The following is a 25299-nucleotide window of genomic DNA, read 5'->3' on the forward strand; positions in this document are numbered from 1 at the left end:
TCTTGTTTTCCTATGGTAGTTCATTCTCTGTTTTTGTGGTGGGACATTGTGCCAAGACAACTCGCTCAAGATCGAGAGACAGATCAGGCTGTTGTCCCACATTTTCTTTCCACTAAATCACAGTTTTCTTTCAAGGGAAGGTGGCTATTGTGAAGCTGTCAAACTAGCTGTTAAATGGGCTGAAGTGAAGGCTCCTATTAACAACAGCAGCTATCTCTGTCAGATGCAAGCTCTGCAGACAGTTACAAGGTAATTTGGCCCTGATAGGTGGGCTATTGAAAATAACAAAAGGCAAGAAGAATGAGAGAGGAACACCCTTTTCACTTCCTGGTCTCAAAACTAAGGGGGCAACTGCATATTTCACACTTGGACCTAGCCTGCAGTTAGTGTGTTAGCCTGCAGTTAGTCCCTTCATAATCTCACAGGGACAAGGCATCCTCCCTCCCTGGGTGTTTTCCTTTAGCCAGGTCTGGAAATGGAAGGTGGCAGTGGGGGAGACAGCAACAAGGTCTCTATCAAGTTCAAGGCAGCCAAAGAGTTCTGAATGCTCATCATAATTGGGAACAGTGTCACTGGTGAGGGCAGTATGTGTGCTGTGTGTGTGTGGTTGTGGGGAGCGGGTGGGGGGCAGTGATGATGCCCTCTGTATGAGAAAGAGCAGTGTGGACAGTTTTACAGTGTCATATCCAAGACTGTGAAGGTTAGACAACAGACAACCGGAAGAGAATTAAAGGGAAATTATCTCTCAGCTTAAGGGAGCCCCAACTTAAATTGGATTTGTGAGTTAACATTTGCCTTACTGTAGGAGTTACATACCAGTACAGGGCCCTGATAGGAGCCTGGCTACCTAACCCCTCGTGTCATGGTTTGGAAAATCAATTAGCCAGTGAAGGACTGGGCCTTGCGTAAACTCAGCAAAGGAGAAACTGCGGCAACCCACGCAGTCTGCACCTCTGACCAGCAAGAATGGACACCTTTTTCTTCTGTTGAAATAGATTCAGAGTCCCATTTTACCTGTGCTTAATGAATTCATATATAACATGATCCTTACCCCAGCTTCTTCTGTAATCACTAAAATGTGAGCCTCCTTCCATCAGCCCTCACATCATATTAGAGCAACTCATCCAAATTGGCAGCCCACATTAACCACATGCCTGCCTGTGGGTTTTATTGGGAATGGGGGCAGGTGATTTGTACTGTTGAGAGGAACATTGCACAGACGGATTCCTTCTTTACTACCCTCAGGTTTGGAAATTCCAAAGTCAGGGAAGAGGAGAAGAGTCTTTGCCCACAGGATCTTGGCTTGGTCTCCACCCCATCCAGACAGCTGTCTCTTTAATATAATGCTTTGTCTCTCCTGGAAAAGACAAAGCTCTTTTCCCTTGGCAGGGCTTCTGCTGGTCGTATCAATTGCAGTTTTAATGTAGGGAAAAAATACAGTGAGAAAGAGATTAGGCAGGAAAAAATAGCTCTTTTTCTCTGTGTTTTTCTTGGCAGATATGTCTAGGAATGCATTGGAGACCTTCTGCCATACTTCTTATGCAGGACAGTAAGCAGAGTGGTTAGGGACATGGGCTTTGGAATCAGGCCACTGTGGATTGCCAGACCAGCTCTCCGTTCTCTTGTCCAGCTGTGAGACTTTTTTTAAAAAAATGACAGCTCTATTTAGATGCATATAACATAAAATTTACCACTGTAAAGTATACAATTCAGCATTTTCTAGTATATTCACAGAGTTGTGAAACCATCACCACTATCTAATTCTAGAATATTTTCATCACCCCGAAAGAATCTTCATAACATTAGCAGTCACTCCCCTTGCCCCATCCCCCCAAGCCCTGGCAACCAGTCTCTTTCTGTCTCTACAGATTTGCCTGTTTTAGACATTTCATATGAAAGGAATCATGTGATATGTGGCCTTTGGTGACTGGTTTATTGCACTTGGCATAATATTTTCAAGGCTTATTCATGTTGTACCATGTGTCAGTACTTTCTTCCTTTTTATAGCTGAATAATCATTCATTTCATGGATCTATCACATCATGTTTATCCATTCCATCAGTTCATTGACATTTGTGCTGTTTCTTCTTTATGTCTATTCTGCGATGGTTAATGATGTTGAGCATCTTTTCATCTGCTTATTGGCCATTTGTCTTTCTGTGTCTGTCAGTCTGGGCTGCTATAACAAGAATCCCATAGGCTGGGTGGCTTAAACAACAAACATTTGTTTCTCACGTAAATGGTGGTTGAGAAGTCCATGATCAGGGTGCCAGTATGGTTGGGTTCTCGTAAAAATCCTCATCCTGATATCCTAACATGGTAGAAAGAGAATGGAAGGAAGCAAGCTCTCTTGGGTCTCTTCTTAGAAGGTCTCTAATCCCATCATGAGTATTTAACCGTTATGACCCAGTCACCTCCCAAAGACTCCACCTCCTAATATCATCACATTATGGATTAGAGTTTCAACTCTATATGACTTTGAGGGAGGGGGACACACAAACATTCAGTCCACAGTGGTATCTTCTGTGAAAAAATGTCTGTTCAGATCCTTCTGCCCTCACATTGTATTAGAGCAACTCATCCAAATTGGCAGCCTACATTAACCACATGCCTGCCTGTGGGTTTTATTGGGAATGGGGACAGGTGATTTGTACTGTTGAGAGGGACATTGCACAGACAGATTCCTTCTTTACTACCCTCAGGTTTGGAAATTCCAAAGTCAAGGAGGAGGAGAAGAGTCTTTGCCCACAGGATCTTGCCTTACTGTAGGAGTTACACACCAGTACAGGGCCCTGATAGGAGCCCGGCTACCTAACCTCTCGTGTCATGGTTTGAAAAATCAATTAGCCAGTGAAGGACTGGGCCTTGCATAGACTCAGCAGAGGAGAAACTGCTGCAACCCAGGCAGTCTGCACCTCTGACCAGCAAGAATGGACGCCTTTTTCTTCTGTTGAAATAGATTCAGACTCTTTAATTGGGTTACTTATCATTTTATTGCTGAGTTTCCAGGGTTCCTTATAAATTCTGGGTACTAGATCCTTATCAGATATATGACCCACAAATATTTTCTCCCATTCTGTGTGTTTTCTTCTTAACTTTTTTAAGCCTGAATTTCCTCACTTGAACAGAGAAAATACAAGTATAACCTCCCAAATTTTGTGGAAAGAGTCAATGAAGTGATCCATTAGAGCACTTAGAGAAATGAATGTCTGGCACACATTAAGCTTACCTCAATAAGTCTTAGTTATTATTAGCTAGTATTGGCTGACTTGGATTTATTGTGAGACAGAGGCAAGGTGTAAGCCCTCAAGTCATAATTGTACATCTGACAGGTGTGATGTGAAAGATTCAAAGTGCTTTGATTAAACTAACATGTTATTCCTAGAATGATTGGAGCAATTTTATTTGAGGGACTACATTTTTATTCTGAATAGATTTCCTAGTTCTAGATATTAAATGCTAAGTCTTGGCCAGTATTGGGGTCTGCTATTCTCCACGTATCTATATTTATAGTTCTTTCTGATTCTATCTAGACAGCTAGTTACCTATCTATCAAGAATGTGAGTCTATGAATAACAGGATAGAAATAGCCAAGTTCTGGGGCAAGTACTCAGAATTGGCACCCTCTTACCTGTAGCCAAATCAGAAAAGAATAGAGCTCCAATTTCACAAAATGTTCATCCACTATATGTAAAACCTACTCTCATGTCTCTCTGTTGTTGCTTAAACTGCTTTCTTCAACCAGAGACCTGGTGATTTCCTCTACAGTGATTCTTTTAAGGCTGCTTCTAAATACATTGATATAAGAACCAGGCTCCAGTTTGCCTTAATATCAGTAAGAGTGGAAGCAATGGCATTTATCAAGTCCTCACGACGAACTCTTTTCACATATTATTTCAGCTAATCTTTGCAACAACCGTCCAAAGTTGTTATAACTAGCCTTGTTTTAGAGACGAAGAAAAAATGGCAACTCAGAGAGGTCAATTAGTTTGCCCAGATTTGTACACTTAGTAAATGCAAGAGCACAGGCTGGACCTGTAGTCTATTCAGCTCCCAACCCTTTGCTATTTCCTTTACATATTGTTACCCCTAAGGAAATTGAATTACAGAGCCCTTGATTGTTAGACAACTGAGTTATTTCCGTGTTTCAGAATTAGAAAGCCAATCCCTTCTAATTCATTAATATATGGTAATACAGAACAGTTTAGATAAGTGTGTCATTTGTTGACAGTGGCCCTCCCTTTTCTTGAGAATCCTCCTCTCCGGTTCAGTTTTTCTTTATGAGTCAGTGGCAGTGCTAAGATGATGGCGTTACATGTGTTCAGCAGGGTCACAGGAATAAGAAACACTCATGGTATATTGGTGAGCTACAGAGAATTCATTTGCCGCAAGTTGAGATTTGAAGAGAGATGGCCAAAATGACTCAACATGGTTGGCTTTCCACATCAATGTAATTGTGCCATGTGCTATAATTTATAGTGTAAACAAGTTTCCTGCAAAAGCTAAATATATCATGCAACTCATTTAACATGCACAGAAGGAGCCATTAAATTATTTCAGTCCCGTTACTCAAAATGTTCAGAAAATTCCTCTGTATTAGAGCCAGTGCAGGATTGGCTCTGCAGCCAAGTGCATCAACATAAATGTTGAATTCTCAGAAGGAAATGCATGCCTCATACTGTTACTTAGGGAAAATATATGCCCAGACATAGTGGAGCCCCTTCTAAAACAATTCTCATTTTGTTAAAACAATATTATCAAATTTTTAATCAGATTATAGAGCATCTCTGCATTTACAAAGCTTGCAGACAATTGTGAATATCAATTAAAAGGTGATGTGTTTTTAAAAGATTAATAATTTATGAACCATGGAAATGGAAACTGAGGCTTTTTATGTCATTTTCTAATTTTGTCTACCTACGTGGAAAGAATGCCTTGTGGAAGCCATATGTGATGCCTTAAAACTGTTTAAATTGGAGTAATTATCAGAACAAATGGTGTCATTGGATGATATTAGTCTGTGTTCCTTCTGTCTACCCAATGAATCAACATTAATACATATTTTTAAAAACATTTGAAGCATGGTCATCTGTGGTTTCTTTTGTTTTAAAGTATATGTTTAAAAATTGATCTAACCTTCCATACGTACTAAAACATACCTTAGATTGAGAGTTTGCAGTTACATATTCCTTATGCAAAAAGGGAGTATCCTTCTTTGCTTAGCTGTTAAAGAGTTTGGATAAGGAATGGATATAAAATTTTGTCAAGTATATTTTTGGCCTCTATTGAGGTGATCATCTGGTTTTCATCATTTTATTTGTTGATGATGTGCTATGTTCTACAAATAGACATTTCATTATCAAAATGTTTTAGCACTCCTGGAATGGTACTAGATTAATGTTTGATGATATATAGTTCAGTTGCATTTTAGGTAGATTTGAATTTTCAAGATTTGAAAAAGTTGATATAGTATTATTAAAAAGGTTCTCATCATTAAAAACATGATCTACTTCTGTTTCTGGCATGCAAAAGCTATTTGTGGCAAATATGCAGTTATTTTCCTTCTTTTGATTTTTACTTTAACATGAGAACACATTTCTCTAGTTTGCCTTGTTTCCAAATAAAATGACATCTGATGTGTCAGGATAATTCAAGCTCAACTATCTTGAGCCAATAATCACAGATGATAAAGATTGGGTGATTCCTATGTGCTAGGGGTTTGAACTGAGATATTGCATTTAATAGTTATAACAATTCTATAAGACACTCAGAAGTTCAAGGGATTTGATCTGAGGTGACACAGCTAGTCAGAGTTTGAACTTGGGTCTATCTGACTGCAGTGCAAGCTCTATTGCTACACTGAGCTTTTCAGTGTACTCAGTAGCCACGCACAAGTCAATTAGCTTCGCAAAATGGAAAGTTACTGGTCTCTGAGGACTCTGAATATTGGCTAGTTCTTATGGATGTGTGTGCCCTTGGACCCAACATGTTACATGATGAGCTCTGGCTAGCTTAGCATGCGTGCATCACCCCAGCAGAGAAACAAGTCCATTAGCTATTGTTCTGTTTATGGTAATGATACTACCAGTCTTTGTTAGAATTTAAATGTGGACAGCACATTCAAAATGAGACCTTAGTAAATGAGAGTCATGTTCAGCAGGTCACCAGGATCTGAAACTCAGGTCTTGTAAGGAGTAGTTATCAACTTACCGGGATGTCTGGTGGTGTAGGGGAGCATTTTTACCATGGCACCCTGGAGAACCTGCAGGTATCCAAATAAGCCACATAAGCAGAGGCTTGAACCACAGCTAATCTGAGCCTTGGTGGAACACCCAGTGATCCTCCCAGAACAAGAGAGGACAAGAAGATTGTGAGATGTACTTTAAGGTCATCTCCCACTCACTTCCCTATCTCCTTTGGAATGCTGTTATGAGACAGTTTCCCATCACCTCCCAGGTTCTGTTGAGGAGTTTTCTGTCCTGCCCTCCACTGAATAGAACTCTAGCCTATACAACTGCTAAGCCAAAGTCTAAAATTGACTCCTCAGCTACAGTGTGTCCTATAACTTGGTCTTCAGTCATCTGGCCTCTTTTGGTTGGTATCCTCCTTTTTGGTGTGTGGGACAAGAGTCGGGGGTCAGCTGGCACCTTCGGCAATTCTTCTTTTATTTTATTTCAAGCCTAGTTTAGTAAGTACTAAACTATCTGTATCTAAAAGTGGACCTGCATCTTTATTGGTTGAATTAGCCAGGCCTTGGCCTTGGCCTTGCCCTGTCTTGTATGTGTGTGTAACAGGTGGTACTCATACTCATCTGCTGGAATGCTCACAGGGGTCCTGGGCTACATGTGCCCAAGAAGGTCTATCCAGCTCTACAGAGTTAAAATACTGTCAATATGGGTTAGAAAGCAATCTACCTCTTCCCCTAAACCGGAGTGTGGAAAGTGATTTTGATGCAGCCAAAAGAGCTGAGCATACAAATCAGGTGGGATTTTTATAAATAACTGAGCAACAATGCTGTCAACATTTTAGTTGGGCCTACATTGTCAGGCCTGAATATTTTGCTTAAATAATCTGAAATAAAATGTGAATTCTTTATGCATCAGCATAAGGGAAATCCTATTTGATGTGTCAGTTCAGGTAAACAGGCCTTCTTGACAACCTTTCTCTGGAAATGGGTTTGAGAAATGGTTTAAAGCACTCCAAGCTAAAGTGTTCTGTTATCAGCAGCTGAAAATTTGCCATGCATCACATAGGACTAAGAATTGGTCCTTGCCCCCATTGACTTTAATGTAAGACACAATGGCTGTCAGCAGGTATGAGTTGTAGTGCACTTAACAGCGACTTAGTATTTCAGTTGTTTTGGACAGTTTCCTTAGATAGATATTAATGGACCAACTCCATAAAGGAGTTATTTCCTTAATCATTTGACAATTAGGAGCTGATGTGAAGAGATGAGTAATGAAGTACCCTTTGTGATTGTACTTTGGAGGTAACCACAGGGGTTTTTTGTATCTAATCTGCTGTAGTTGCTCTAAGAAGCTGAAGGGAGACTGAGAGGGGCAATTCCAAAAGGAATTCTGCCTTTCCTCATCACTTGAGAATGGAAGCTAACCAGTGACTGGGTTTGTCTCCAAAGAGAAATGCTGAGTACTGGAGACACTCTTCTGCCTGATAGAGAAAGGTCCTAGCTTAAGTCCTCACTTGGCATCTGAGCCTTATCAAAATGAAGAGACATTCGATAGACAGGCAGCCTAGTGTGAGGGAAGGCTTTGATGTCTGGTGGAATTCCTGATTTAAATTCAGTGTTCTCAGACAACCTTGAATGTTAGGATCATCAGTGTCCAAATTCAGTTGACTCCAATTCTGAAATGTCTCTAGAATCTGGTCTCCACTATTTTTACTGTCTGTGCCCTGACCCAGGCCACCAACCTGTGTTACCTGGAGTACTACGATGGCAGTCTAACTGGTTTCCTTGCTGCCTCCTTCTTTCAGTCAATCTATATTCTTTACTTCCTGAAATCTCACCAACAAATACCAAGCCTTGTATATGGTCTTGAATGAATTCCTATTGCTCCACTTGGATGACTTTCCATATCACCTAGTATGTATGACTCAAAGGAAATTCTTTCAAGATGACTTGTACCGCCCTACCAAAGAGCAGAACATCAGCTATCAGGGTCCATACTTGAAATTTTTTTTAAAGATAAAAGATTCTGTGTTCTCCTTTGGAATTATCCCCGCATTTGTTTTCAGGCCCAGGTTGATCTACTGAGTTATGGTCTTCTCTGGGGAAATTCACTCTTAGATGTTTTAACACACACACTTCTAAAAAATGATACAAGACTGTTACGTTGTGTGTAACATTTTCTTGAAAGCCATCTGAATTCTATTAGGCACTTTGTCATTTGCATGATAACTTGAGTTCCCACACTGGGAGGACATTATATAACCCAGAGAAATATACTAAGAAAATGAAAATCAAATCCAAAATAGTGACAGTAGAGCAGAAAATTGGTATTGTGCTGAATGTATGTGACCAATTCTAAGGAATTCCAAGGTTGAAGAGGTGACAGTTTGATTCAAGTCAATAGTCATATACATCAGGGTTCACACTATCAGCTTTGGCTTGTGTATACAACATAGACATAGATTCATATGTACCACATATGCGCCCAGACAAAAGGATAGTTACTCTACTATTCTCCTACTGTTGTTTGAGAACTCCGCACTCTAGGCTGTCAGGCTATGTGGCACTTTCTGAATCTCTGAGATACATATTATTTTTATTCCCATTGCATAGAAGAGAAAACTGAGGTTCAGAGAGGGTAGGTGAATTAAGCTCAAGTTCTCTTATTAAATTCTATGCAATATCCATGGAGCCACAACCATCTCCATAAAATGAGGAATCTTAACTAGATGAGTTGTTTTTAGGCTTTGTTCCTGCAAATCCCTGGGAGTTAACAAAATAAACTACTTTAATCTTATTTGAGGCTTCCTGTAAGGTTTCATTTGGCTACACAAGAAAAGATTTTTTGAGTTTAAGAGTTTGAAAATCATTGGCTTAAAGCAAGGGTCAGCAAACTTTATTTTGATAAGACCTAGATAATAAATATTTTAAGCCTTCGTTTGGTAGCAACTACTCAACCTGGCCATTGTAGCTCAAAAGCAGCCATGGATGATATATAATCAATGGGAGTGGCTGTAGTCCAATAACACTTTATTTATGGATAATGAAATCTAAGTTCCATATAAATTTTTATGTGTCGTGAAATATTATTCTTCTTTTGATTTTTTTACACATTTAAAAATGAAAAAAGAAAACTGTTCTAAAATCATAAGCAGTACAGAAACAGAGGGAAGGCTGCTTTGGGCTGGGGCCTTCAGTTGGCCAATCCCTGGACTAGATGGCCCCTAAGGGAATTCCTAGTTCTTACACTAAGGAGCCCAATTAATCTTATGAAATACCTATTTTCTGAACCCCCTGGAAGGCCATCAGCTACAGAAGACAATCTTTATCAGGCCCACGTGCCCATGGCAGGATGCATGTTTAGACCCTGCCTGTGGGCACAGTGGTTGGCACTGGGCTAGGGGTCCACCCCTGATAGATCTTGGAGATTTGTTCCTATAGAGTATAATACAGATTTTCAAACTGGTTGTCACTGCCATAGCCCTCAGACAGGGATTCTGTAGGATTCCCAGTGAGGTGGTGGCCATTGAATCAAAGTTTTAAGTTAAAACCTTGGGAAAATGAAATGGAGCTCCTCCTAAGGGGGAAAAAACAGCCTGAGCACCTTTACTGCAGGGAAGAAGAATGAATTCCCTGAAAAATATCACCTCCTCTTCCTTCCTACCAACAAATGATTCAATGCTGTGGAGACTACAAAGAACTAGATAGGAAAATATATAATTCTCTGAGTAATTCTAAACCAGTCATGTTTTATTTCTTTTAGATTACTTTATGAAGAGGAAGTGCCCTTTAAGGAGTCAAGAGGGCTAAGTTACTATTCTAGAAGAGGGACCAGAGTAAGACTCTGCCTAATGAGAACATGCAAGCCCTCTCTAGGCTGTGTTATTATCCTCAAAGTCAATTGTGTCATTCATTTGGGCCATCAGAAACTTACTCTGATTGCCATGAACTCTGGGGTATTTAGAAAGACAATGATAATTTAAACCAGTAACCAGAAGACCCCAAACTCATTGGGCCAGGAGTTATAGCTCTATGTTTTAGTTAAGAGCTTAAAACCTGAGTGTAATAGCCTCCTCCCTCTCCTATATGACAGAGGTAGCAACACTGGTTCTGTCTCCAACATCATTACAAGTCTAGTCTCTGAGTGTGGACTATAGAGAACAAGACTCCAGCTGCAAGGTAGAAGGTACGGGAAAGCACGTGCCAACTCCTAACTGGCAGATCATTCTCACAATTAAAGGTATTGAACAATAGAACGGTATTGTTAGCTACCTATCAGAGAAAACATGTATGACCATATGTTAGGGATGTTGCAGTTCTCTCCACTAGGTGACACAGTGACGTGGTGAAAGAGATAGCACTCTCAAGTACTTCCAACTGGAAGAGTACATCTGAGAATCAGTCACCAGCATTGCAGCTAGCACCATAGATACCTTGAAGCTGGAATCTAGCCAGTATCAAGTGCTGCTGTCTGCCAAGAGGAACACCATTTTGTAGTTCACAGAAAGGCACTGTGTAGGCTTGCAAGTCCTGAGAACAACTCAGTGTCCCAACGGTTGTTTCTGAGCAAGGATTCTGGATCAACTAGGAGCCTATTATGCCCAGTCTTACACGCAAACTTCAGAGACAGATGTGTGTTGGAACAGCTTCCTGAGAGTGACAGGCCTAAAGACACGGTGCTCAAGGTGAGCACAGCTTCAAGTGGGGGGCCGCCCTCGGTTCATTTCTCTGGATCAGCAGGTAGCTTCCCAGGTATAAAGGTCAGAACATCGGGGCCACTCATTTTTTTCTGAACTCTCACTTGGTACGGTCTGGATGTTTCCTCTTGCAACTGTCTTTCAAATTTCTGGGATATCTTAAGCACTCCAAGAGGATCTAAGAAAACACAAGACAGACCTAATGGATTTAGGCCATTTCTGGAAGAGTAAACCAAAGCTCCGAAACTTTCCAAACTCCTTTATAGTCTTTGAACCTCTCCTTATTTGGTCATGGTTTCCAATGATGTGTGGGGCCTGATACCTCTGCCAGCCTCTGGGTTAATACATCAGCTTTTAAAAATTATTATTCCCACCTCTACAACAAAATTCCTTTGACAATAATAATAACAATATCAATAGTAACTAAGATGAAAGTGATAGCTGGTAGCTGTATTGGCTCCTAGGCAATTTGTATAAACTTTATTTTCTAATTCTAAAAATTGTCCAGAGTAGGTATTATTATTGCCCATTTTAACATATAGAAAATTGCGATTCAAAAGGTCTTATTTACTGGATTAAAAAAAATCCATTAGGAATTCCTGTATTTGAACTCAGGTCTGTTTGGCTCTCGAGACCTTGCTTTTAAGTCCATGCTGACTCAACCAAGGGCTTCTTCCTGCAGCCTTCTGTAATAATGTTTCAAGCCCTCTATTTTTCCCTCTTCAAAATCATCTAAGCATTCCACTATGTAAATTGGCAAGGTTTTTGGAGAGTGATCTTATGATTTTATGGTTATCATTCACATGGGACCTGTCATGTCGTAGTGCACTAGAATGTTTCAGTGCAAAGAGCCCTTGGAGGCCACTAGGTTCAGCTTGAAGCTCAGAAAACCAAGGACAAAGATCTTCTTTTGGTCCGTTCCATCTCTTCCAAATTTCACTATCTGAGCTTTTATAGGATCATCTCCTCAGGGCAAGAACTTGGTTTTTTGTTCACAGTTTTATAGATTATTCTGTGTCTTAATACTACAAATTATAGGTCATAGTAAAAATAAAAACAGCATTTTTACACCAAGATGAACACTGTGGATGACTAGACCCTGAACAGACAACAGACTTTACTAAGGAGGTCTAATTGGTTCTGTTTTCACCTAACTGAAAAGTTGAAGAACAATGTCTTTTTTTTTAAGATCATACACACAGGCATACATTTATATGAGCAATTTTTTTCACATTATGTGTGATGAATTTGTCTATGGAATTATAACCTCATGAAAAGAGATTACCGTTTTTCTGCTGAGACGACCTTAACTGCATTGGGTGTGAATGGTGCTGCTATAATAATTAAATCTAAAATCTTTCATAATCCTACGCTTTCCCTAGAGTAATGTTCAGCATTAGCCAAGGATGAAAATGCAAACAAGTACATGTATATTCAATAATAAAGCTTAATAGGTCAGGGAAGAAGTGGAATGAAATGAATGCCTAGTGCCTCCAGAGATAACTAATAGTAATTTGCCTTCCTAGTTACTTCTTTGACTTGTGTTTACTGGGACTTAAATATATGCATCAGATTTTCCTTTATTAACAATCAAATCCATACCAAGCTTGTTGCATGGTGGGGGTGGGGGGAGGTTGTTTAATGTCAACCGCTGTGTAGATTGGCTGCCTATTTCCAGAACTGTACGTTGGAGTGCATTTCATCTCCATGTTAAAAATCATATAATGTTGATTGGAGAGTAAAATAACTGCTGAGTTCAGACCTCTGTGCTCTGACTCTGGATGTGCTACTTCTACCTGAAGGAGAGAAACCTGAAGACCACAAGCACATTTCTACATCTGGCCTTGAGATGCCCTTAGACATTTCCCAAGTCGTCATGGATTATCTTCAGATTGTTCAGAAAATTAAAAGGAGAGGAGCAAAGGCACACAGAAACTTCTGCTTCTGATTACTTTTTAATAGTATTAATGAAGTCCATTATTTCCAACTGAGATAGCTTTCCAAATTAATGGTGCCCTGCATTATTAGTTTTGTGCTTTCATAAAGCACTTTCACATGCATTAGCTCCTGTTATGCTCACCACCACCCTCCTGTGATGGAACCAAAGTATTATCCCATTGAACAGATGAGGGACACAGATGAACCTCAGAGCTGGTAAATTACCCCAGATATTGGGGTTTATGATTAGCCAGCAATTGAATCCCAGTGTCTTGACTCCATGCTAATGTTTTATGAGGTTTTTGTTATTGCTGTCAATTTTATTGAATATACCATCTTTTATAAGTTGTACACTCTAGGAAAACCTTGTATACTCCCAATTCTGGCTGGAGATGATCTAGGTTCCATATTTGCCTCCGTAATTTCTAGCTGTGTGTTCACAAGCAAGCTCCTTAACCTGTCTAAACCTCAGAGTCTCCATCTGAAAAATGCAGCTGTAACATCATCTCCTTCATGGAAGTATTGTGAGGACCAAATTCCATGCTGCTGGTCAAATACTTAGGACTTTCTCTGTCTCTGAAAATTGACCCTCTAAATGCAGGAATTATTTACCATTTCTTTTGCTGAATACTTGAATGTAAATTAACACATAGACATTCCCTAGATGTATTGAGATACACACACACACACACACACACACACACACACACACACGGAAAGTAAAGCCATTTATAATAACAAGCATAGGTAGTTTTTAAATATTTGAGTTCCATAGCTTATGAGAATGATACAGTCTTCATTTCCCACAATGTGTTGTAAAGAATTATTTGTTCAGAGTCATAAGCCTGCAACTGCAAAAGAAATACCAAGATACATTTTTTCTCCTTCTCTAAGATCTTCAAAACATACATTAGTCTCTTGAAGGAGAGTCGTAAATCCTGCAAATTTAGTTTATCCGAAAGCCACTCCAACAGTTGTCCTTCCCACCAATCATCCTTTATATCAGTCTTTGGTTTGCAGACCTCAGTGTACACATTCTAGCGTGATGTGACTGAGCATGAAAGTGGGGGAGCTGTGCTTTTTTTTGAGAGTTATTGGATATCCACTCTGCCCTGACTCTCTTTTCAATATTTGAACATAACCTCTGAAGTAACTTTCCCCCTATTTACCAAATTAGAAGCTTCCTTTTCCCTTCTGGCTTCTCTTCTGGAAAAACACCCAAGTGGGATTACAGAGATGGAAATTTTAGGAGTGGCTCTAGCACTAACTATTAATAGCTGGGTGAGCTTCAGCAAAGCAATTCACCTCTCTGAATCTTTCCTTCCTTGTCTGCAAAATGAGGCCAGTAGACTCTATCATTTGTGGGAAGATGCTGTGAAGCACAGTGAGGTGAAAATGCTGCACCCCCTGCCCTCATGGGAATTACGGACTAGTGGGGAGAGATTCAGTGGAAAGCTGTGCTGTGATCCAGCTGGAGCTGAGGGTTGGGCAGAGGAAAAAAATATTCTTCCTGAGATGAGAGTTCTTTCTAGAAAGCTTTTGTAGAGAAAGTGGGATCATTGGGCTACAAAGGATAAATAGGATTTCCAGAGTTAAGAAAGAGATTTCTAGCCCTGGAGCTGAGCCTGATGCAGAGCCTAGATGCAAGAAAGAGCAATATATGCATAGGAAATGGTCATTGGTCCAGAGAGGCTGAGACTGTGCCCTCTTGAAGCCTAAGGATGAGGTATAAAGTTGTATTTAATAAATAAAAATATGAACACCAATAGGTCTTTAAAGACAGTGTAGCTGGAATTTTAAGATAATAAGCTATTCTTCCTGCTGTAGCTCACACTTGGAGAGGATGCCACTGGAATTAATATCCCTATAGAAACAAAAGGCTCTGTGGCTCCATAAACAATCTTGAAAGTGCTAGTTCATCACCAAAATCCAGACCACTCATTTTTCAAGTGCCTTGCCTTAGGAGAGAAAGATTTCTTATCCACATCATGGGCTTACACCTCTCAGATCAAATTTTACAGGAAGAGATCGGTCATATATCAGAAGGTTAATGACCAGCCATTTCTCTCCCAGCTCTTTTGCGGCCACCTAGCTACCCAGCAGCAGAGGGCACTGAAAGGCAGTGCAGGTTCACTGTGCCTTTTACCTCCGTCATCCAGAGAGACCCAGCAGGCTTTGACAACAGCTTCCAGAGCTAGGGACTGTTATCATGCCTGTCTTCTTTCATGGGAAACTCTGAGCACCTTGTCCTGTAGAGATCCAGTGCCACATCCCACATACACGGTGATTGATCAGTACATTTATTGCACTTTTAGTAGTAAAAATGTATAGAATCCAGTCATCTCTGGAGATGCTGAAATAGTATTTTCCCCTTGATTTAGGGGAAGGTAGAGAGGGAAGATATGTGCAAATATGATATAAATATAAGAGCTCAAATATCTAATTAGCTGAAACAATCTTGGTTCCCTCTACACCTTTGAAGGATTTGCAGCTGTCAGATTGTAGCTCCAATACTTTATTCTCATTGCAAGATGTATCTGAGGATGATTTAGAAAATATGCCTTCTAACTCAAACACCACTCTGATCTCTTTGTAGGATGCTTGAGGATGACCTGAAGCTGAGCAGTGATGAAGATGACCTTGAGCCTGTGAAGACCTTGACCACTCAGTGCACTGCCACTGAGCTCTACCAGGTAAGAAGAGCTTAGGGCTTTGTTTTGGGACTAAGAGGGGAGCAGGAGGAACTGGAATGGCTTTGACATGCTTTGACATGCACAAACTTCCCCATGCTTTATCTCTGGGCTTTGGAGAGAGGGAAAGAAGCAAAGATGAGCCTAGTGTTCTGGAACAGGTCAAATCAGTTCAAACTTTCATTAAAGCTATAGTAAGGAGATGCAGAGCTCTTTAAAACTGCTTTCAACCCCCTCCCATCTCTCTCTCTGTTCCATACACAAATGCTGGTCAGTAGTAAGCAATAGAGATTGTCTTGCCCTCTCTTGGACTACTTATTGTCTTGGGTGAGGTATAATTTTCATTTGGTGACTCTGGTGTGAGGCTTGGAACCCATACTCATTAATTTAGATATAAATGTGATGCTTCATTCACCTTTCCCAGATGCACCATTTCAGAATGCAGCTGAGAATCAATACGCAACATCTTGCCATTAAATGAACCTTTAGGCAGAAGACATTTGGCAAAAACTTGCGGCTGCCCTCGTATCCTTCTGTTCCACATTTTAAGCATTTACAGTATTTTACCACCAAATGAGATGGCAGGAATGTGTGTTTTCAGCATTTCAATGAGACTGGACTTTATGATTTGAAAAGGCCAAGTATCATGTATGATTCATGAGAATGGCAACCTCTAGTGTGTGGTGTCAATGATGCTTGCACATTTTCTCTTTGAGAGAGAACTGTCTCGAATGTGGGGTCCTTCTGGGTGTGCTTATCACCTCAGGTGAGGAATGCAGAAGGATTGCCTTTCTTTAAATCCAGTACCTGACCAAGATCTTCCTACAGTGAAGTCTGCTACATTATAAAACAGACTGTTTAAAGGAATGCTCATGCACTGGTATTTCAAGAGAGTTAACAAATACAGAATTCCATGTTCATTGAACATTTCATGAGGAAGAGCCTACAAAGAAAAGCTTAGGAAAAATTATCAAGGCTCAGCTACTCTATTCTCATCTACAGTTGTTTACCACACTAGAACTCCTACCATTCTGGTATACTTTAAAAATCAAATCCATCTTCAACGTTATATGGCCAAAACTTTCATCTACTTTACTTTCTCCACTTTCTTGTGCTTGAATTTTAATAATATGTAAAAGATAATTGCATCTTTGCAAGTTTAGTGCTTTATCAAGAACAACCACAGGGTAAGTACAGACTACCTAGTGCTGGCCTAAGCCAGTTTCACAACTGTTTCCCAAGGGCTTGCTGTACATTTACTGAATGCAAGCTGTCTCCCTCCTACTTGAGTTGCACTTCATAACAATTGTAAAATGTGCACTTAATTTCCAAAAATTGTCATTTCTCTTTCACACATTTAATACGCCAATGGCAGGAGCATCATATTTGTAAGTAAAACAAAAGCAAAAATGAAAACATTCTAGATCATTGATTTTGACAGATAAAAAGTTGCTTTTTGATGGAAATGTTTAAAGTAGAATTCAATAATAATTGAAAGTAGATTTTGCACATTGACTTCCTCTTTTTGTAATTATATGAATGTAATCTGCTTTTTAACTTATAAAGTTATTTTCTGTATTTATCTCAAAACTGGCAAAGGATCTGTTGGCCTGAATCATCTGGGTTTTAGGGTATATTCACTGACTTTTTGTAAGTGCTGAGATTCTCAGATGATCAGGATTGGTGGGTTGGAACCTTTTTATGACATGCTGCCACTAGTCATGATGTCTTCCTCAAAAAGGCTTAGGTTCTCAGTGAAAATTTGATGGGGAGATTGAACTAGGGGCTCTAAGGTGAGGCAAAATGACAACTTATTCCCTCTAGCTAAGTCCTAGGAGCAAGATGTAGGCACAAGGTTATAAACATTTGCAAATGAACCCTCCTTGTAGAGTTTGAAGATGAGTTACAAGGCCTGGAAGGCTATAGACCAAAGAGAATGCTTGTGCAGTAGTGGCAGCAGTAATACTAGCAATGTTTGCAGAGCTCTGCCTTTAGGATGCATAATGTCCTTTTGTAAAAGTAAATGGGTTGAAATAATTTTCTTTTTTTATTGCGGCAAAATTCACATAACATAAAATTAACCATTTTAAAGTGTTTAATTCTGTGACACTTAATACACTCACAAGATTGTACGTCCATCCCAGTTCCAGAATTTTTCATCACTCCAAGTGGAAACTCCATACCCATTAAACAGTTACTCCCCATTTCCCCCTCCCCCTAACCCCGACAACTGCTAATCTACTTTTTGTCTCTATGGATATGTCTATTTCACATAACTGGAATCCTATATTATGTGACCTTTTTTGTCTGGCTTCTTTCACTCACCATAATGTTTTATTGGTTGTTCGATGTCATGTATCAGTACTTCATTTTGTTTTATGGCTAAGTAGCATTCCATTGTATGAATAAACCACATTTTCTTTATCTACTCATCATTTGATGGACATTTTGGTTGTTTCCAACTTTTGGCTACTGTGAATAGTTCTACTGTGAAGATTTGTGTACAAGTTTCACATGGACATGTTTTCTTTCTGGTGTGTACCTAGAAGTGGAATTGATGAGTCACATGGTAATTCCACAGTTAACTTATAGAGGAATCACCAAAATCATTTTGTTTTAGATAATATAGTGCCATGTATATAACATAGTACTGTTCACTCATCTTTGAATTGGGACAGTCATACCTCCAGCACCATCATAAGGAGGAGTACTGAGACTACCATTTTTGGAACCACTCTTGCTCTGTGCCAGGCGCAAGCTAGGTGTGGTGTCTCATTTGAACCTTACAGCAGACTTTAGCAGTAGGTTTGGGCCTCCTGGCTGAGCAAAAGAATTGCGGAGTCGTTCCATTTGTGGCAGAATGATTGGGGAGAAAGCATACAGACAAATGAATTGGTCCATAAAACTGTGCTCAAGAGCCCAGACAACACTGCTGGTTTCAGCTGACATAATAGTTAGAAATGGCTCAGAACCCAGTGGCTGCATTCATGCAGACATAGTCCAATAAAAAAGCCATTTACTTTCTGGAGACGTCCCCAAATCATCTCATCCATAATCATCACACCTTGACTCATTTGAAGAAACTCAAATTATCCAGGTGTAGTGAGTACACAGCAATCTTTTTCAAACAGTGTCTAAGAGCTTATACTGTGGGCTTAGAGCATAAGCATCCCCAAGGGAATGAATACATTTCAAATACATGTATGAAAATTAAACACAGGATCAAGTTGTGTCAGCTTCTAAACTGGCATTTGGGTACCGAGTATCTTACAATCAGAACAGCCTCCCCTTTTTCTGCTACTTCCACCTTCCACAGCAGTATTAGCCATGCTGAGCCAGGTGACAGGTCATGTGCACAAACACAAGCAGAGCAAGTAGGGTATGTTTAAATGCTAAATATTATTCCCTCAAATGGGAAAATGGAACATGAGTCCAGAATGGGGGCATTATAATATATAAATTAAAGATGCCAAATGGTCAGCCATAGAGACTCATGATCATAAGAAAACATTTTTAACAGAAGATTTTACGTTCGAATGACTCTTTAAAGTCAGAGATATATTATCATACATGTACATGGCTTCAATGAAGACACGACAGTGATTGCAGCCTGAAAAAACCTGTTAAAACTTTGTGTTTTCTCTCCAGTCCTCTACTGCATTTGTCTTTCTTGGTTGGGACTATTTGGGCAGCAGACATATCCATGCTGTGTTCTAAGGTGGTGGAACAATGCTGGGACAGTGTGGGAGAGTGTGTGAGGGTATAGCTGTATAGTTACACAGACATGGCTTTGAATTCTAGCTCTGCCACTCTCAAACTGGTTGACCTTGGGCAAAGACCTAAGTACCTATAAAATAGAGGTAAAAATAGCACCTTCTTCATTGGCTCATACTGGGGATTCAATGATTAGGTCAATCAATAGAGGCAAAAGCACCTGACGCTATGCTTAGCACATAGTAAGTACTCACCACTTTACATGACAATAATCATCATCGTTATGAGTGCTACTAATGATCTAAAAAGCTTCACATTCTTTGAGATGCTACATATATTTACTTTCCCTTTTCTTGTAAGGAATGGGATGTTAAAGACAGCTGCTGGGTTTTCTATCCTGTATATGGCAAACTTGAATGAAAATGTCTGTCATCCTAAAGTTTAGTAGCTGTGTGCCTGGCCATGAGTAATTTTAAATGTAGATATTAAGAACATAGTTTTTGGAATAAAGAAGCCTGGGGTTTAATCCCAGGCCTCAAATACTAGCTGTATACTAACTGTATGGCATTGGGAAAGTTGTTTAAAATCTCTAAGTCTCAGATCTCTTACCAGTAGACTGGAATAAACCAGCCTTGTCTAACTCATAGGAGTATTGTAAGGATCAAGTGAAGACAGTGTATAAGAAAATGCCTTGAACTACAAAATAGGTGGTTACTCTTCCTTGTGGTCCTTTTAAACATTAACTGGCAGCCCTCTCTTTAGGATCCATAGGGAAATAGACGTAGCCCTTCATTTTGGCCTAGGTATCCATAGGGATCTGTTAGGAACTGCATTGCATGTCTTAACTGGCCCCCAAAGGCAGCCATCAGATATGAATGACCTTAACTTTCCTTTAAGCCCTGACAACTTTTAAACTAGAGATCCCAGAAAGAAAGGCTAGGTTGCCAATGATCTGCACCAAGTCCTCCAGGAACTTATGTGTCTCTAAAAGAGTTTTTCTTCCAAGGCTTGGCATGAGTGGAGAGTTGATTCACACCCTTCTATTGTAGTTCTTACCTTCTCTTTCTGAGCTCGTGCTGTGCTCAGAAAGAGCTCATGCTGTGCTAGAGAAAGCCTTGAAGGCTCTTCTAGGATGCTATACTCACCTTGGCTTTCTCTCAGGAGCTATCCCTGAATGGGAGATAAATAACTATTTGAAGTTGACATTGGACATTGCAAACATCCAGAACAGTGTTGGAATTAGACATAGTGCTATGTACTTAGTGTCTGAATAAACATAAGTGGTGCAATGTATTTTTTAAGTTTGATATCAATGACATGGTTGAGATTTGGGGGCCACATGATGTCCATTACCTGGCTGACTGCATTTTTTGCTTCTCAGCTGCCACTGTTGGCATCATAGATATAAAATCCAGCCCTGGCCTTCCCCATGAAACACTTATTGAATTGCCATTTTCAAGCCAGTCCTCCAGGGTAGGCAGAGATGGCCACTGGGGTTTGGCTAGGGAGTGGCCTGACCCAGGAGGACAGACGTTTTGGGAGTGGGAATATGTTATGTTCTCTGTATGCCCCTGCCTGATACCACTAAACCTCTGGTTTTTCTTTTTTGTCAGTTTTTCTTTTCGTTTTTCTCGAGGTTAAAGGAACCCCTGAAAATTAGGAGTTAAACCTGGAATCAATTTTCATTTACAGCTGAGAAGCAGTTATTGATGCTGTGCTTGCAGTTCAATAAAAGATCTAAAGATATAGACCTTGTGCTTCTCTTTCAATATAAGCAGCCTAATCAGTCTCAAATGTTTTTTTAACAAAGAAATTGTATCGACAGGTTTATTAAAATTGCTGTCTTTAAAGTTTTAAACTATCCGCAATTTGACTTATTCCAAAGGCTTCTAGAATGTGTGGCGGGCAAACTCCAAAGCTCCCTCCAGCACATGTTCTTAGAGCCAGGTAAACATCTGCTTAATGTTTAATTGAGTGATATTATGATGTCTGATTTCCACAGCCCTAAACATGTAGTCTGGTGTCCACAGGTAGCGGGATGGCTTGTGATGCCTGGGTTCTGAAGCCTAGTTAGATCTGGGCATGGCTGTCTCATGCCCCAGTTAGCTCACATTGGCATTAGAAGCAGCAGACTTTAGAAATCTAAAAGCCACAAAAGAGATGGATCTTGTTAGAAACTTCCTTTAGGGCATTATAACATTAATAACATCTTATTAATATGAATTAGATTGAAATATTAGATGACTTCATTTAGCACAGTTAGAAGTTCAGAAAACATTTGATATGACTGAAAATGTTCAATTAGTGACCAGGTTCACTAAAAGACCCTACATAAAGCTTGGAGTAGTATGCTAGTGCTTTAAAAACAGAACTGAACCATTAAAATTTTCTTTGAACACAAAACATTCTAATGTGTTGTGTCTGGGCACGTGATTGTGAGTAGCTCCAGTGTACCCAATTTTATTTAACCCCATCTTATTTCTTTTTCTGCCAAAGAAGTATGCTGGTATTCTGTGAAATGTTCACTTAATTGAAAGCATATTAATTACTGGAGATGTATGGACTTTCCAACTAAACACTAGTAGCAGAGTTGCACCTTAAGCATATGAGCATTTACAGAATACAATAATCTTAGATCTTCCCCTCCACTTCATAGTTTTGTTTTTTCTTTTTTTAAATCTTCAGATTACTAATTACCTAACACAAAAAAGTTGCTTTTAATCCAGTTTCTTTAATGCAGGTCTTATATTTGATCCATTTTGATTTGTTTGTTGTTTGGTGGTGATCATGGTCGTGGTGGTTGTTCTTGTTGAGCGAGCTTACTGGCCTGGTTGCTATTTGAGAATTTCAAATGAAATAATTGCATAGCCGCTGAAGACCCAAACATTCTGGCAGCTTTGGGATGTGTTCCTGATACCTGTGATGCACACTGAACTTTCAGAACCTAGTAGCCACATTAAATTGAAAGCCCGCGTTTATATGTTAAGTTTGCTAATGAAAAAGATGCAATGAATTTTACTCCTGCTATCTGCTGGCTCTTTTGAAGTTGGTGTGCTGTATAGAATATATTAGTTGTGACAACAGATACTCTTCCCTGCTGTAATCGGTCCTATTTTGTAGCCACAGTTCTCCCTCATCATACTGAACAAGTTGTTACCTCCCCAAGGTTCCTCTGCATTTCTATTTACTTTGTTATCAGCAGAAAGGCTGGGGAAAGCCTCTTCAGTAATGACATCGATACGACACACACAGCAAGAGAGGTCAGCCTGTCACAGCTCTAGAAACAGCAGATGGATTAGGATGAAACTGGGTGCAAAATAACTTTGATAGAGTCTTTTAATGTAAACAGTTTATCTGTCATTGCCTTTCATTGAAATCCCTCACAGAATGATAGCATTTGGGCCGTTAAGGTTACAGAATGTAGCTGAATAAAATCCATACATTGTCATACTCAAACTATCCACCAATTAGAGAATGAGAGGACATTTTAATTTATTCATTAAAGACAGGAGAGTAAATAGGATAACATATAAGGTTAATAGAATAACATTGGCCTTCATATTCCCAAGATTGTATTTCCCATTTGGCTATATTAGCACAGAGACTAGATTAATAAGAAACTGCTTAGGGCTTGTACGATGTGGTTCTTAATATGCTTGAGACAAGTCTGTGACTGTTTAGAAACCTGTGCGCTGAATTTTTTTATTACAATTAGGTCTTCTCCTTTAGTACCAATTTTTTCGACTTGTAATCTATATACAATAGAATGCTTTGAGCATACAGAGATGCACAGAAGTGTAATGTTTTTATGTATTGTGCTTATCACATGGTCAGTAATGACCAAATACTGGCTAATGTTTAACAAACTTTATGAATTATCCAACTATGAGCATTTCAGTTGCAAAGCCAATAGCTCTTTTGCTTAGCTTAGCACTTTTCCACAATGACCTTAAGTCAAACACTGGAGAGGGTATGTTGCTTGCCCCAAGATCCAAACAGAAACAAAAATGGATATGATCTGTCATTTCAAAATAGATAATGCTCATATATGACAGGGATGACCACAGCCTTTTCACCCACAAAGAGCACACAGCACATATATGGTTCTGTAAAGAGTGGGGCAGTGAGAGAGCAGCCACCTCTGGAAAGCTGGGGACCACTAAGTACAAATTTCAGTTGAAGTGCCTGGAGAAAAGAGTCCTCATCATGTTGCCCTTTCTGGGCTGGAGGAAATGACTAGACATCACTGGTCCTTTCTTCACTCAAACCCCACCCCCTGTTTGGTCCAAGCACATTCTTTTCCTTAAGTCTCTTCATCATCCCAATTAGGGTCCTAATCCATTCTTGCAGCCTGGAAGTTTCACTCTGGAGTCATTCGTAAGTCCCAGGAAATGCACCATGTGTGCCTAACTTCATTGGTAGTTTCCAAGCCTTGAGTTTAATCAGGGTTCTAGAATATACCTAGAACAGTATGCACATCTCAAGCAAAAGTTATATAATGAAACACTTTGCCACTTTGAAAAAGTAAGATTTTGAAATTTATATTCTGGCTTGAAAAATTTACTGGGGCTTTGGTTTAGGGCTCAAGAATGCTTAACTCTACCCCCTCCCCACCAGATATCTGCCATCTGCTAAAAAAGTCACCAGGCAGGCTGCAAACACCAAGGACCTTGTTCTGCATGGAAAACTGAATTGATATTTTCTTAAGCAGCTATATTTACTTTTATCTTTATTTATCAAGAGCAAATAGCATAAGCATTTTAAGTGCACAGAAGAGTTTCCAAATTTGAGATTAACCAATCCAACATTAACCATTCAAAATACAGGTGGATGGGCAGAAAAAAGAAACAAAACTTTCCAAAATGTATGGGGCCACATAACTCGTATTTCACACAGCAAAAATTTCATAGGAGTCTTTGGAACATTTTACTAAAAATGTATAAACTTGCTAAAGCTAGTTTATTGTTAATGGAGGTCGACTAAAGCTTCATATTTAACCCTGAATCATATATACGTGTGTGTTTCTCAAAAAACTAAAAATAGAACTACTATATGACCCAACAATCTCACTACTGGGTAGTTTTCCAAAGTAAAGAAAATCAGTATATTAAAGGAATACTTGCACCACCATGTTTATTGCTGCACAAGTCACAATAGCTAGGATATGGAATCAATCTAAATGTTCATCAACAGACAAATGGTTAAAATGTGAGAGAGAGATATATACACAAATATGTATATATATGTATATGCATGTATATATGTATATATAGGTATAAATATATATGTATATATGTATAAATATATGTATATATGTATAAATATATGTATATATGTATAAATATATGTATATATATACATATAGGTATAAATATATATGTGTATATATACATATATGCATAAATATATATGTGTATACATATACATATATAATATATATGTATAAATATATATGTGTATATATATACATATATATTATATATATATACAAAATTGATTACTATTTTGCCATAAAAGAGTATAAAATCCTGTCATTTCTGGCAACATTGCTGCAAAAGCAAGTAGGGCTTTAGTTCTTCCCCCTCCTGTGGAGTCTGCAGTCCGGATTCATGCCCTTCCCCCAGTTCTGGCCAGGAGATTTCTCAATGGGTTCAAATTGTTACAAAGTTCACCTGGAGGTTTCCTTCTCTCTGTAGCCTTTTCCGAGTACCTCCGGCAGCTCTCCTAAAGGACCTCTGTGAGGCAAAGCTGAAATTGCTTACTGGGGGGCCCAGCAAGCCCACAGGGCTTTTCCCACTGCTTCCTCTACCCCTGTGTTTTGCTAGCAGGGGTATTGTGCTTACAATAAAAATGGCTACATTTTTATTGTAGAGATACAGGGAACCAAGTTACAATTGGCAACATTAAATTCACACGGACAATGAGGGAAAGAGAGAATAAAAGTGTACAGACCAAATGTGTTAATACCCATGTAATTTTATTTGAATATTGACATAAGTGACACCCACCCACCACCTTAAACACACACATATAAATGAAGTCTGCAATAACATCCTTTTGTCTTATTGACAAC

At 39.3% G+C, this 25299-nt stretch overlaps 1 protein-coding gene across 6 annotated transcripts in view; it reads left to right on the top strand.

Moving 5' to 3' along the window:
* AFF2 (ALF transcription elongation factor 2) overlaps positions 1 to 25299 on the top strand; it is a 498044-nt gene that overhangs the window by 375136 nt on the left and 97609 nt on the right. For all 6 annotated transcript variants that reach the window (XM_009235348.4, XM_002832215.4, XM_002832217.4 and 3 more), the window contains one exon: positions 15419 to 15515. In XM_009235348.4, coding sequence (XP_009233623.1) covers positions 15419 to 15515 — 97 coding nt within the window. The remainder of the gene's footprint in view (positions 1 to 15418; positions 15516 to 25299) is intronic.

Source organism: Pongo abelii, chromosome X (assembly GCF_028885655.2).
Source record: "Pongo abelii isolate AG06213 chromosome X, NHGRI_mPonAbe1-v2.0_pri, whole genome shotgun sequence".
In the NCBI taxonomy this organism is placed as follows: domain Eukaryota; kingdom Metazoa; phylum Chordata; class Mammalia; order Primates; family Hominidae; genus Pongo; species Pongo abelii.